This window comes from Mus caroli, unplaced genomic scaffold (genome assembly GCF_978045245.1).
Source record: "Mus caroli unplaced genomic scaffold, Mus_caroli_1 scaffold_13, whole genome shotgun sequence".
NCBI classification, from domain to species: domain Eukaryota; kingdom Metazoa; phylum Chordata; class Mammalia; order Rodentia; family Muridae; genus Mus; species Mus caroli.
The window spans coordinates 22,917,928-22,932,197 of NW_028227268.1; the positions used below are offsets into that span (position 1 = coordinate 22,917,928).

The 14,270-nt window shown below is 41.6% G+C and overlaps 1 protein-coding gene across 2 annotated transcripts; it reads left to right on the forward strand.

Annotated features, from left to right (window-relative positions):
* The first annotated feature begins 414 nt into the window (after positions 1 to 414).
* Positions 415 to 12,990, forward strand: Krt222 (keratin 222). 2 transcript variants are annotated; one of them, XM_021178403.3, is made up of 6 exons: positions 415 to 597; positions 4,858 to 4,986; positions 6,858 to 7,078; positions 9,037 to 9,113; positions 9,308 to 9,440; positions 10,616 to 12,990. In XM_021178403.3, the coding sequence occupies exons 1-6, from the start codon at positions 502 to 504 to the stop codon at positions 10,842 to 10,844; spliced, it is 885 nt and encodes a 294-aa protein (XP_021034062.1). In that variant the 5' UTR covers positions 415 to 501; the 3' UTR covers positions 10,845 to 12,990. The 2 variants fall into 2 exon arrangements, with proteins under 2 accessions (XP_021034062.1, XP_021034063.1); XM_021178404.3 differs by having other exon boundaries at positions 505 to 678.
* Positions 12,991 to 14,270: the final 1,280 nt, after the last annotated feature.

Sequence of the window (14,270 nt, forward strand, 5' to 3'; positions counted from 1 at the left end):
TTTTTTTGGGTTTTGGAGGTGGTTTGTTTGGGTGTCTTTGTTTCTGTTGTTTTGTTCTCCATCCAGGGTCTCACTATGAAGTCCTGACCGACCTTGAACTCAAGATCATTCTGCCTGAGTGCTAAAATAATATGCCTGCCCACTGTGACTGGCTAACTACAATTTTCTTAAGATTGTGAGCACCCCACCCCCACAGGCAAAGCATTCACTTTGCATAGGAAACCTTTACAGTGACCCTGTGGGTGTCATTTTCCTCTCTTCCTGGAGACTCTGAAGGTCTCTGCTGTATCAACAACAATGGGCGGGAAAGGTTTCTCAACATTTGCATAATTAATTAGCAACCCTGGAGTTTCCCCCGGCTTCTGGTGGGGGAAATGGATCTCTGCTTCTTTAAGGCTCTGCGGGGCTGTCTGCTCTGGCGACGCAGGCAGGGCAGGCTCTGCCGCAGCGGCTCATCCCATCGCTAAGGTCCAGTTAGCCAAGGTGGAGGATGGGAAAAGAATGGAGCTGTCCCAGCTCCTCAATGAGATCAGGGCAAACTATGAACAGCTCCTCACCAGAAATCAGATAGAGACGGTGTTGTCGACGCGGATCCAGGTAATGATTTCATTCAGCCAGGCACCTTCAGGATAAGGAGACAGTCCATGTCTACCCGATTCCTGTCCCGGCCTCTCTGAGGTACAGTATCTCCTTTTCCACGCAGCATCTACTGGGGAGGCGATGTAGGTGTCCCTGCACTGGGTCTGGGGTGGCAGGCAGGGAGAAAACCCTTTGGCTGTGCTGTTGAATAACCATTCAATAAATATTGATTGATGCATTGGGATTTTATAGAGATCGTAAGGTGACCGTCATTACTAAAACATGGAGTCAACAAGCAATAAAATGGTGCTCTCTGACCTCTTTGGGGTTTTTTTTTTTTTTTTTTTTCAGGAAGGAAGCATTCCGAACAACTCTTCAAAGATATTATGGAGTTAATTATAGAGGCAATTTAAATAACATCTGTAGACTCAAAGCTTGATAGTCAAGATTGTTTGCCTTGCACACTCTGGGGGGAGACAAAAGCAAGAAAAATATTTCTAGAAGGTTTCTATCATATTTCCCGAGCAATTGGTTTCATACTGACTGTTATAAATAGAATCAACTGAGCATGTGAATGTGGCTTTGAGAACCAAGAATACAGATCTGACAATCAAAATCCCCCCAGCTGAGTAGTGAGAGACTCTACACTTAAAAGTACCCATTTTTGCTTTGGGGGTAGGAGAACTGTTTGCTTCCGACACAAAGCTTGCAAGATATTTAAAATAAATAAATGAAACAGAGCCGACTCAGACCGAGGCTCAATTCCAATCCTGTTTACTCCGTTTCAAAGCAATACCTGCCTTTAAGAATTAAGGCCTCACATTTAAATAAATTTAAAAGCAAATATTTGGGAAACAAAGTTTCAGAAACTTAGGACGGTTTTTATTAGCTTATCTCTTATACCCAGGTTCAAATTGTATTCCCAGCACCTGGACACAGCAAAGAGTTTACTTAAGAACAGGGCCAAAAAACAAAAACAAAACAACAACAAAAAAATGATAGTTAAAAAAAAAAAATCACAGGACTTTGTTTCGTTAGTAACTTATTGCAATATCTTTATAAATTTTGCCTGTGGGTAATATTCTTGGTTTTTTAAAAAGAATGGTCAGTTCCACGGATTAAACAAGGTCACCGGGCTCTTGGCTTAGATGGAGGAGAAGTTTGTTCTCTTTCCACATGATAGAGAAAAATATTAAGAGAGGACAACTTTTGAAAATCATAAACCAAATAAATAGTTTGCAAAGTAAACTTATAAGTTGAATTTACAAGTCCCAGTGCTTGAAGTGACTTTTAATTTTAAAAAAAAAGCAAAACGTTTTATAACATAAAAGTTCTTGAGAGAAATGTGTTTTCCCAAGTAACTCACAAAGTCAGTTTATTATATTATTGTAACATATGCAAAGCCCTGGGTTCAAGCTCTAGAACCATGCAAGTAAATCTGGAAAATAAACATGCAGTTGCTTTGGCTAGCAAGTAGTGCATAGTAAGTCACCTCCCGAAACTCAACAACCTAACATTTAGACCAACGCATCCTGTCTTGTAATTCAGTGGGATGAGGAGGCTGGGGGATGGGGACTCTGGGTGGTGCCCTACTGACTGGCATAACCAAAGTGACTGGCTAATGTGTTTGGGACCTTGGCAAGAGCTTACTGGAAGGCTAGCCTGAGATCCTTGAGCCTGCTGCCTGCCCCCTCCATGTGGCCTCGGGTCCCTCTCCACCTAGCCTCCCTATACGGCCTCTCTAACCAGGTATCCAGATTTCTAAAATGATGACCCAGGGCTCCCAAAAACATGATGTGGAAGCTGACAGGCTTCTTATGGCTTAGCTTAGAATCTGCACAGCGTCTGTCACCTCTACCATAGCCAACTGGTCACAGCAAGACTCAGGACAGCCTGACTCAACCTTGAATCACAGATGTGAACTTGGGGGAGACGTGGTTCACTAGGGACCATCTTAGGAATCTAACACACAGTTTATCTGCCAGCTCCCCAACGGGAATTCAAAAGACTAGTGGTCCCCGTAGCCTTATCTTGTTTACAAAAGTCTTTATATCCTGTTTTGGAGTTGCTCCCGTAGATGTTGGTTGCTTGTCAATGCCAAGTTAACACTAAGAACAAGCTGACGAAAGAAAAAGTTCCCTCTAGTGTCTTTCTTTTTCCATTTTTTCAGAGGGTGTGTGTGTGTGTGTGCATGTTTGCATGTGTAAGGGTGAACTGTATGAGATTCACATGCATGTTGGTCTATATGCATACATGGTATAGGAAACCAGGGTTAATCTCAAGAATCAACCTCCATTGTTCTTCCCATGTGTTAGTTGAAGCAGGGTCTCTCAATCGAACCCAGAGCTCACTGATGTGTAGAACTGAGACTTCCTAGTCCACCTTCCCAGGTTGGAGTTATAGGCAGGCTTCCATATCTCCTCAGCATTTGCGTGGGTTCTGGGGCTCTCCTGTCTGTAATCTTGCATGACAAGCACTTTGTTGTTGAGCCAACTCCACTTTTCTCTAATAGCTTGCCCTAAACTTTATTCACAGACTTTTTATTGACTCTGCCTTCCCTTAAACAAAACCTACCATATAATCAAATTTACAAATTTAAAAGAACACAAAGAGTTGCCTCTTTTTTTTTGGGGGGGGGAGGTTGTTGTTGTTGTTGTTGTTGTTTTTTGGTTTTGGGGTTTTTTGGTTTTTTGAGACAGCGTTTCTCTGTGCAGTCCTGGCTGTCCTGGAACTCACTCTGTAGACCAGGCTGGCCTCGAACTCAGAAATCTGCCTGCCTCTGCCTCCCAAGTGCTGGGATTAAAGGCATGCGCCACCACTGCCCGGCAGGTATTTTCTTTTTAATTCTATCAGAATAAAAACATTTACAGCAAAATAGAAAATACCCCACTCTCCTTCCACCCCCCAGCACTGCTAGGCGGGCATTCTACCACTGAACTATGTGTCGTCCCCTAATTGTTTTTATGATAGGAGAACAGTTAGAAACTGATCATCAAGATGTGTGGGGGACTCGGAGGATAGTGTGAGGACCTGATCTTGATCTGCAGGACTATGTGTAAAAGTGAAACGTGGTGGTGAGCACTGTGATCCCAGCAGTGAGATCCGGAGACCTGCACACAGACCCCTGGGGCTCACTGGCCAGCCATTCTAGCCTAGTCAGCCAGCCGGGGTCCCAGTGAGAGACCATGTCTCCAAAAAATTAAAAAGAAAATCAAAGCTCCTGAGAAACTACACCTGAGGCTGACTCCAGCATATAATATACACAGGCTATACTACACACAAAAATACACCGGCATGGACACATATACACACCTTCACGGACACACACACACACACAATCATTTTTATTATCCCAAATATCCAAACTGAAGATCCCTTCTAAAAAACATCATCTTGAAAAAAGTAAAAGGGTTTCTGTAGCACAGAACTTCATTTAAGAACACCGATGGTAGCTGGGCGTGGTGGCACACGCCTTTAATCCCAGCACTCGGGAGGCAGAGGCCGGCGGATTTCTGAGTTTGAGGACAACCTGGTCTACAGAGCGAATTCCAGGACAGCCAGGACTACTCAGAGAAACCCTGTCTCGAAAAAGAAACCAGAAAAACAAAACAAAACAAAACAACAAAAAAAAACCCAAAAAGCAAAAAAAAGACCACCGATGGCTGCGACAACTTAAGTTTCCAGCTCACTAGTCTAGTAATCATGTTTTTTTGCAGTGTCTGCTCCTAGTCCATACATCCAGAATTGATGTGCATCTGCCTCTATGAAGCAGCCTACAAAACATGTGGGAAAATAATCACTAAATTTCAAATGATCTTTCTTATTAACACATTCAAAAAAAATGAAAGGATCAGAGGTCACAAATTTGTCTCAAAAATTTTTGTTAAAACAGATGTGCTTTTTTTCCTTTTTCTTTATTTCATAGGCTGATGTAGTTAGAAGGAACTTCTAAGATCATTTTATAGCAGAGAAGATTGGGGCTGAAAGCATAATTGACTAGCTTGAGCATTTGATCAATTAATAAACAAAACACCAGAACACACACTTGTAAGCCACCATGTGCTTGCTGGGATTTGAACTCAGGACCTCTAGGAAGAACAGTCAGTGCTCTTAACCACTGAGCCATCTCCAGCCCAGAATGCACACTTGTAATCTAATAGAAGTAGAAAAGTGACTTGATTCCTATATAATTGTTCTGTGATTGCTTTTGAATGCCTCCCTTTCAAGAGTGCCCTTTGGTTTTTTTGTTCGCTGTTGTTATTATTGACTTTCTTACAGCTAGAGGAAGATATAACCAAAAAAATGGACAAGGATGGAGAAGCTCTGAAGGCAGCTCAGGCTGAACTCAAGGAGGCCCGCCGGCAGTGCCACCACCTGCAAGTGGAAATCGAGTCTCTCCATGCTGTGGTAAGGAAGATCCCAAGGCAACTGGTCCCTTGCACCCCAGAGCCTATACAGATTAGAAAGAGGAGGGGACTTGGGAAGGTGACTTGCTGGCAGGGCACCTGCCCAGTGTGTACAACAGAGAAGGGGGGGCGGGAGAGAGCGAGAGCAAGAGAGAGAGAGAGAGAGAGAGAGAGAGAGAGAGAGAGAGAGGAGAGAGAGCAGACTGAATGTTAACCCGGATCCTCGCTTTTTCCCACCCACTGGCTGTAATCAGCTCACTCGGGGTTCAGCTTATATGGAGAGAAATTTGGTTGTACTTGATTGTGGGTCTGGGGCTTCCTGACTGTTGCTATGAGAAAGTGGATTGTTATTGTTATTTTTATCTATAGTCTCCTAACCACTGGCTTCTTGAATTCATGTCATTGAGATTTTTAATGGAAAAATAGTTAAGCACTTTTCTAGCGTGCTTTTTGAAATTATGTTTGTTTGTTGGTTGGTTGGTTGGTTTAGTGTGTGCACATGTGGAAGTCAGAGGAGGACTTTTGTGAGCCAGCTCTCTCCTTTTGTCATGTGGGACCAGGGGCTTGAACTGAGACTGTTAGACTTAGTAGCAATACCTTCATCCAGAAAGCCAAAGCATAGGCCCCTAGCAACCTGATTTCACCTTTGACGTTATGTTTTCAATATTTTTTTAAAAAATCAAATAATTCAGAATAACAGTAAGTTAATCCCAATGTAAAGGACTTCTTTTTTCTTGCCAAAAGAATAACTACAAAATTATTTTTGAAATATAGAAAGCTATCTAGTTATGTATGTTTTTTTAAAAATATTCAGTACTACGCCGGGCGTGGTGGCGCATGCCTTTAATCCCAGCACTCGGGAGGCAGAGGCAGGCGGATTTCTGAGTTCGAGGCCAGCCTGGTCTACAAAGTGAGTTCCAGGACAGCCAGGGCTATACAGAGAAACCCTGTCTCGAAAAACAAAAAAAAAAAAAAAAAAAATATTCAGTACTGAAGACTGAAACCAGGGCCTTGTGCTTGTTAAACAAGTGCTTTCCTACGAAGCTGCATCCTTAGTCCCTACTCCTTGATGCTGGTGAAACATCATCTCACAAAGTTGCCCGATCAAGCCTTGAACTCCTGTCTCTGTCTACTGAATAGTTGTCATTACAGATAACTGCTCAGCCACTAAATATAATTATATATTTATAATATAATATAAATATAATTTCCTTTTTTAAAAAAAATGGAAGTCAGGTGTGGTGGTTCACGTCTATCATTTAGCATTTGAGAGGCTGAAGCAGGAGGATTGCCCTTAGTTCAAGGTCAACTTAAACTAGAGAATGAATTAGGCCTGGTTACCCATAGCCATAATTCCAAGTTCAGGGCCAACCTGGGCTAGCTACACCATGAGACCTTGTCTCAAACAGCCAAAGAGGGGCCAGCAAGATGGCTTGCCACAAAGCCCCATACCCTGAGTTTGATCTCCCAAACCCACGTGGTGGAATGAGAGAATCAATTCCTGAAAGCTGCCGTCTGATTTCCAGATGTGTGCTGGGGCATGTGTTTATGAACATATACACACTTATACACAAATAAAGAAATGTAAAAAAGATCATTCAAATAGCAAAAAGAAAAAGTCCTCTTGAATACCTGAAGCACAATTATTATAATCTTTCAAACAAAGCAAACAAACAAACAAAGAAGGTGGAGCTATAGGTGAGACTCAGTGGCAATCCTGTTCAAGGTCCTGGCTTTGACTGCTTATGCCATAAAACCAAATAAATAAATGGGTAGCAAGGAAGTAGACTAGAACGGGTGCAAGCCTTGCAAATGAGACTTCAGAAGCCCTTGTCCTGTTGCTGGCTCACTGCGGGGGATGTCTGTCAACAGGAAAGGGGCCTTGAGAACTCCCTGCAGGCCAGTGAGCAGCATTATCAGATGCAGCTGCAAGATCTGGAGTCGGTGATTGGCAGACTGGAGAAGGAGCTGCAGGAAGTGAGGCGTGGCATCGAGAAGCAGCTTCGAGAGCATGAGATGCTTCTCAACACGAAGATGAGGCTGGAGCAGGAAATAGCCACGTACCGCCGCCTGCTAGAACAGGAAGAGATCAGGTACCTAAAACCTCATCACTAATCGCACGGGTGGCTCGGGATCAGATGCACAGAGCCACTGGCGATGCCATCAGAGAAATCGAATCCAAAATAAAGCCACCACCACCACCACCACCACAGCCTGTTCACTGAACTCCTGTAGTGACACCACAGGCTTAGCGCACCCTCCAGAGAGCATGAAGAACTGTGTCTGCTGCTAAAACCGGCATGCAAATAACCAGAGTTGCCTATTACAGTTCTTGGTCATTAAGGTGGCTTTTCTCAGTCTTCCCGCTTTCCCCACTGTTTCTCCCTTTTAGGACTCCAAAGAAGTTTGGAGACTCACACATTATCACCACAACCCTGCCCAAGGGCTCACCCCCAACCCCCAGTAAACACCCAAATAATACTATGGTTGGAGGAGGAGGCTCAGCCAGAACAGGGCTTGGCCAGCATGCATGAAACCCTGAGTCTACACTGAGTTTGTTCACCAGCATCACATAATCCAGCTGTGCATGTCTGTAATCCCAGCACTTGGGAGGTGAAGGCAGGAAGACCAGGAGTTCAAAGTCAACCTCAGCTCCATAACAGGTTGGAGGCTAGCCTGGGCTACAAGAGACCCTCTCTCAAAAAGTGAAAATAACACACAAGTGATTCTATTACACAAGCATGATAAACAATACTGGCTGGAGTCACAATTTTAAAGCTTTAAATAATCCTGAGAGAAAAGGGAACTAATGGGGGAACTCTTATTTATTCAATATTGTATTTTACAATATCTATAAGGTCTTAGACCTTTAAACAAGGACATCATCTCCAAGTTTCTATATTCCCATAAAAATAAATCTTTGTTCTTGTTTCAGAATCCTGACTCTTCTGCAACACCAGATGGAATAGGATTAGCCTATGATAAGCCTTGGCATGTTAAATCTTTAAAAATCATAAATGGGCCAGGCAGTGGTGGCGCACGCCTTTAATCCCAGCACTTGGGAGGCAGAGGCAGGCGGATTTCTGAGTTCGAGGACAGCCTGGTCTACAGAGTGAGTTCCAGGGCAGCCAGGGCTACACAGAGAAACCCTGTCTCGAAAAAACAAAAACAAAAACAAATTCATAAATGGAATTCAAAATATACCACTTACTAGCTGAATGACCTTGGACAAGTTACTTAACCTCACTGTGCTTCCATTTCTCAACAAAATGGGAAGGATACGTCTATATCACAAGATTGCTGTGAGGGCTTATTGAGTCAACACTGTGACGTGCTTAAAGCACTATCTAGCACATGGTGCTGTGTAAAAAAAAAATACACAATTTTATATATGATGAGTATGTAATATATTATTAATTAATGGTAGACGTTAACTTCTAAGCATTCAAGATATTGACAAATTGGTTTTTAGTATTTTATAATTTTCTATATTTGTATTATGTTTAAGATATAAATACAGAAATATATGAATAAGCAATGTTATTATACAAAACCCAGGAAATATAAAGAGCAATGTTATGAAGTATTATACATTGTATCCCTATGGTGTTTGACCTGTTAACAGACTTCACCTAGTTTCTGCAGTCTAAGAAGTAACATGTTTCTGAAGTTGTATTATTTCCTTGCCCCATTCCTCTCCTACACACACACACACTACATCCCCCACTTTCAGGCTGGCTCAGAACTTGATATTTATTAGTCTCATCCAGCTCCTTTGGTAATACAGATACATCTGTATACAATGTAGAAAACTAGTCTGTGTAGTATTTTAATCCTTATAAAACTAGCTGCTAGTATCCCTCCATGCTCCCTTGTGCCTTGGAGACTCACTGGGATGCTGCATGGCCTGCCTCATCACTGTGAATTCTGCCTAGTATTCCCATTGTGTGACCATAACAACTTACCATTCTCTCTCTGTTCCCTTTTGTTTGTTTGTTTTTATTTTTATTTTGCTACCGCAGTGTTGTTTCTATGACTCTTTCCATTTCAGATATTATGGTTGTATCCAAGGAGAGAAAAAAGAAGAAAAGCCTACCAAGAGTAAAGTGGGCTTTCTTCTCCCCTCAGGTGAGTTTCTGACATGATAACCTAATTTGAAAATAGATGTATTATTGGTGGAGATGATACAGAAATTTCTCCAAAGCAGCAAAAAGAGAAATGCTCAGTCCATCGATGTTGTGACTCCACCCCACACACACTAAAATGTACTTTATTTTCCCTTGCCTTTTTCATCATTGTAACTTAATGTAACATTTTCACAGCCATTATAAATGAAATATCCTTTTCAACAAAAGTCTCCCAAAAGTATGAAAATGAAAATATGGAGACAGTGACCAAACAGGCAGTAGTGAACGGAGACGTGAAGGAGAGCGCCGAGGCCCATGGCACCATTCAGTAAGTAAAAGTGCTTGACTCTGGAATAGTACTAAGTGTGAGAAGGGTCACTTCAATTGAGCAGTCTTAGCGGTCCTTTTCAAACATTTCAAACACTTCCAATACACTATGATTTTTCAGGCAGTCATGAATATACATACACACATAGCAACACAAAGAAAAGTGTGTAAAGAATTCACCTTTTTGGGGCTGGTGAGATGGCTCAGTGGGTAAGAGCACCCGGCTGCTCTTCCAAAGGTCCAGAGTTCAAATCCCAGCAACCACATGGTGGCTAACAACCATCCGTAATGAGATCTGGCGCCCTCTTCTGGGGTGTCTGAAGACAGCTACAGTGTACTTACATATAATAAATTAAAAAAAAAAAAAAAAAAAAGAATTCACCTTTTTTTTTCCTCTCTCTCTAAAACTAAAATCAGAGCATAAGAATTGTGTAGAACCCCAGCGCTCAGGAAGCAGAGGAAGGAAGATCTCTGTGAGCCCAAGGCCTGTTTGGTCTACAGACTGAGTTCTAGAATAGGCAGGACTATTCTATATATTATAATATATATATCAAGAGACCCTGCCTAAAAAAATTACAAATGAATAATTTTTAATTAGAAAAGTGTATATATCCCACATAATTCTATATTTAAAATTATATTCTTATGGTTGTTAAACTTGTGTCAATTAGAAAGTCCACAGCCTGGGGGCAGAGCGATGGCTCAGAGGTAAAGAGCCTCCTCTCAGCCTCTCGCTACTCCATCCAGGTCCAGGGACGCCGATGCCTTCTCTTAACCTCTGCAGGCACCAGGCATGCAAGTGGTACACATACATACAGACATACATACATACATGCATGCAGACATACATACATACATACATGCAGACATACATACATGCAGATATACATACATACATGTAGACATACATACAGGCAGACATACAGACATGCAGACAGACAGACATACATACATACATGCAGATATACATACATACATGCAGACATACAGACAGGCAGACATACAGACATGCAGACAGACAGACAGACATGCAGACAAAACACACATGAAATACAATCATCTAAACTGTTAAAATCCTACACCCTATACATTATACACACTTGTCTTTCATGAATATGAACTATACATTGCGTCTATTTCTTCTTCTGTAAAAACAAGTTTGTTTTCTCATTTCAGGACAGAGAAAGTGGATGAAGTTATAAAAGAATGGGAAGGTTCATTCTTTAAAGATAACCCTCGACTGAGGAAAAAGTCTGTCTCTCTCCGGTTTGATCTCCATCTAGCAGCCACGGATGAGGGCTGTTTAGAGAGTAGACAAGATAATCTGCCAGATATCGAAGTCAGACTTATCATGAGAAGATCCTGTAGTATTCCCTCCATCAAACCCCCACCAGGCACCAACTAACCCAGAGAGAGTGTTTAGCAAGGGCACCAGGATGGACCTATGTAGGCCATACAGACCCCGAGTCCCAAGTGTAAGTTATTTTACATGGATAGATAGTGTTAAGATGCTGTGGGCTCTGACTCTCTTCAGAGAACACATAAGTAAGAGATGCTGCTGCTAGGACTCCAAAGATGAGCAGGGTTTTTTTGTTGTTTTGTTTTGTTTTTTGAGAGGGGCTGCTTAAAAGTAAATCAGAAATCCAGTGTGGATTCTGTTTTATTTGTCATCTAAATAGTCTTTATTCTGGCGAGCTTTATCAGAGACTTTAAGTATTAAGGTGGCTTCATTAAGCCTGTAATTTTCCTCAAAAGCTAAACATCCCAAGGAAAACAAAATAGCTTGTTTGAAAACTGAAGAGCTACAGTGAGTTACTCTCCGTGGTTTCAGGACCAGCTGAGCTTAGAATGTTCTACTTCTAAAAAGGCAGCAGTTAGGAACAAACTGTTTAAGGAGCAGACTCAGTATTCACTTAGGACTTTTCCTTTTGAGACAATCATTTGAACCCTGGGAATTACGAAGTGTTCTATCCATGAGCGATTCTGAATGAACTGTAGAGCACTCTCCAAGGCTATTTTGATTATTAATAAAATTGGGTTACTCTAGATCTTTATCTTAAAGCTTTTTAAAAATCAGTATCGGGAGAGCCAGTTTGTTGAAAGATAAAGGTTATACATACACACACACACACACACACACACACACACACACACAGACATACACACACTCCAGCTGTACAAGCCTTTTAAAGCACATTGAGATTGTGGTGAATCCAGTTACTAGGACAGTTACCCAGCTGCTCACCATCTGCAAAATGAAGTATGAGTAGCGTGTGCTAAGGGCCTGAGAGGAAAGAGTCTATGAACTCGGAGAAATAGTCCTTGCAGTCATTTCTGTGAGCTAACAGCATAGTATTGCTATCTGAGCTGAGAGTGCCTGCAGAACTTGATTTTAAATTGTTCAAACTGTAATAAATAGAGATGTAAAATATATTTGTGAATAAGTGAAAAATTGTTGCAAAGTTTTTTTCTGGTTTTGTTTTTAATTATTATTATTTACTTGCCATATATGTATGCTTGCACCCCAGAAAGAGAGCATCAGATCTCATTACAGATGGTTGTGAGCCACCATGTGGTTGCTGGGAATTGAACTCAGGACCTCTAGAAGAGCAGCCACTGCTCTTAACCACTGAGCCATCTCTCTAGCCCCATTGCAAAGTTTGTTTTGTTTTAAAAAAAAAAAACAACCTAAATTTGTTTGATGCAGGTACATTTACTTTGAGACCTTAAATAGTAGATATCTGTTTTATGACATTTAGACATTTTAGGCTTACAAACCATTGGCCACTGTTCTTTGTTTGCAGCTCAAGTATCATCTAAGGGCTACAGTTATATTAGCATTTTAGTGGGGCCTTAAAAGCTCACCCTCCTCTCCCCCTCCCTCCCTCTCCACATGTGTGTATATATGCATATATATGTTGACTAGTAAATATGCTTTAGCCACAAGGAATTTACATTACTTAGCTTTTAGTGTAATCCAGAGGTTTAACGTTCCCCTTTTTCATTACTTCAGGTTGCTTTCAGCCTGACTCACTCTAGTTAGTGAGTAAAAATGAACGATGCTGTTCTTCAATGTTACAACAGCATATTAAGCACTTATTCTTGAATAAGCGCCTGACCTAAAATTGCATCCTACACATAAAATGTTTCTTTCAGGTTCAGGGTATGGCAAGGTGGCAGAACTTCACCTAGCACATAGGAGGCACTGGGTCTGGACCTCAGGGAAAAAAGGGGGAGGGGGAGTATTCATCATTAAATGCTGCTACTTTATTAAAGCTTTGACTGCAATCATATTAGCCATTGTACTAGTTACTGCATTCTGCAACAACAATTACGATAAAGCGATACATTTAGTGCAATCTACTGCAGTGTTGGGACTGGACATTGTGAATTTACAGCTTGCTAGAGAAGTTCCTCTGTGTGGCTATTCTGTGTGTAACATGCAGTACTTGAATTTGTAAACGAGTTTTGTTTGCTTTGAGGCATTTTAAAATCAGAATATGAATTTACCAAAGTAAATGATACCACCATAATAAAAAAAAATTAAAACATGAACTCTAAGGCTTCCTTGTATTTGGGTTCTTGTATTTCAAAGATGTCTGTGCATGGTTAAGCCAAACGAAGCTAAATCACTTGAGGAAAACAACTCCAGTGACAGGAGATGAAGAGTTTAACTTGGTTTCCAAGATAAATTAAGGATTAAGTTTTAAAATCCAGCTAGGTGCTGACAGTACACACCTGTGATCCCAGCACTTGGAAGACAGAGGAAAGATTTTGAGTTCCAGACCAGCCTGAACTACATAGTAAGATCCTACAGACACACACACACAGAGGCATCATAACCATAATTATAAAATCCTATAATTCTGGGGAAATATAGTAGACAGCATTATTTGAAAAGTGCTGCAGGCCGGGTGTGGTGGTGCACGCCTTTAATCCCAGCACTTGGGAGGCAGAGGCAGGCGGATTTCTGAGTTCGAGGACAGCCTGGTCTACAGAGTGAGTTCCAGAACAGCCAGGGCTACACAAAGCAACCCTGTCTCGGAAAACCAAAAAAAAAAAAAAGAAAAAAGAAAAGAAAAGAAAAGTGCTGTAGGACCTGTTCGGGACCCTGGATTCAATCCCCAGCACCTCACAGAAGTAAAAAGAACAAGAAAGAATACCATGCCGCTGTCCACTTAGAACTCAATCAATTCCCTCTTTTTTTAAGCCACTTTTGTGCCAGCCCTTTCCCACCACAGCATGCGGACACCGCTGAGCTTCAGAGAACTGCCCAGCTGGGGATGGCACCTTGCAGCATGCATGCGCCTGCACACATGCTCAGGAGCACTGTGCCTGTACCCCCTTTTCTACCATTCCATAGTCCTTGCTAAGGCAGGGAAGTAACAAGGCTGGAATTACTGGGCAGACAGAGGAAGAAGACACTGGATCCCTGCTGTAATTGTGTGGATCCTACATTCAACTTCTCAATGCTCTTTGTGTTAAAAAACCATTTTCAGATCATTCCTCTATGCTACGCATTCATCTGAAAACAAAACAAAACAAAACAAACCTCTCCTTTAGTCTTTCCTTACAATACCCATTCATTTCGATAATTTCACCAGAGTATGAAAATATTGGGCGATGGAAGAACTGGTCAGTATTATCACTTATCACTTCTAAAGATACCTCATTTCCTGTTGTCACAACCAAGATAAGGGCCAACAGGTAGTCCCAGCATTCAGCCAGTTTCTCTAGATGCTAACATTGACCTTAGATAACCACAGATGCTCTGTTCATTTTTCCTCCACCGTGACGTGACCCACACTAGCCAAGTGTTCTCTAATTTGTA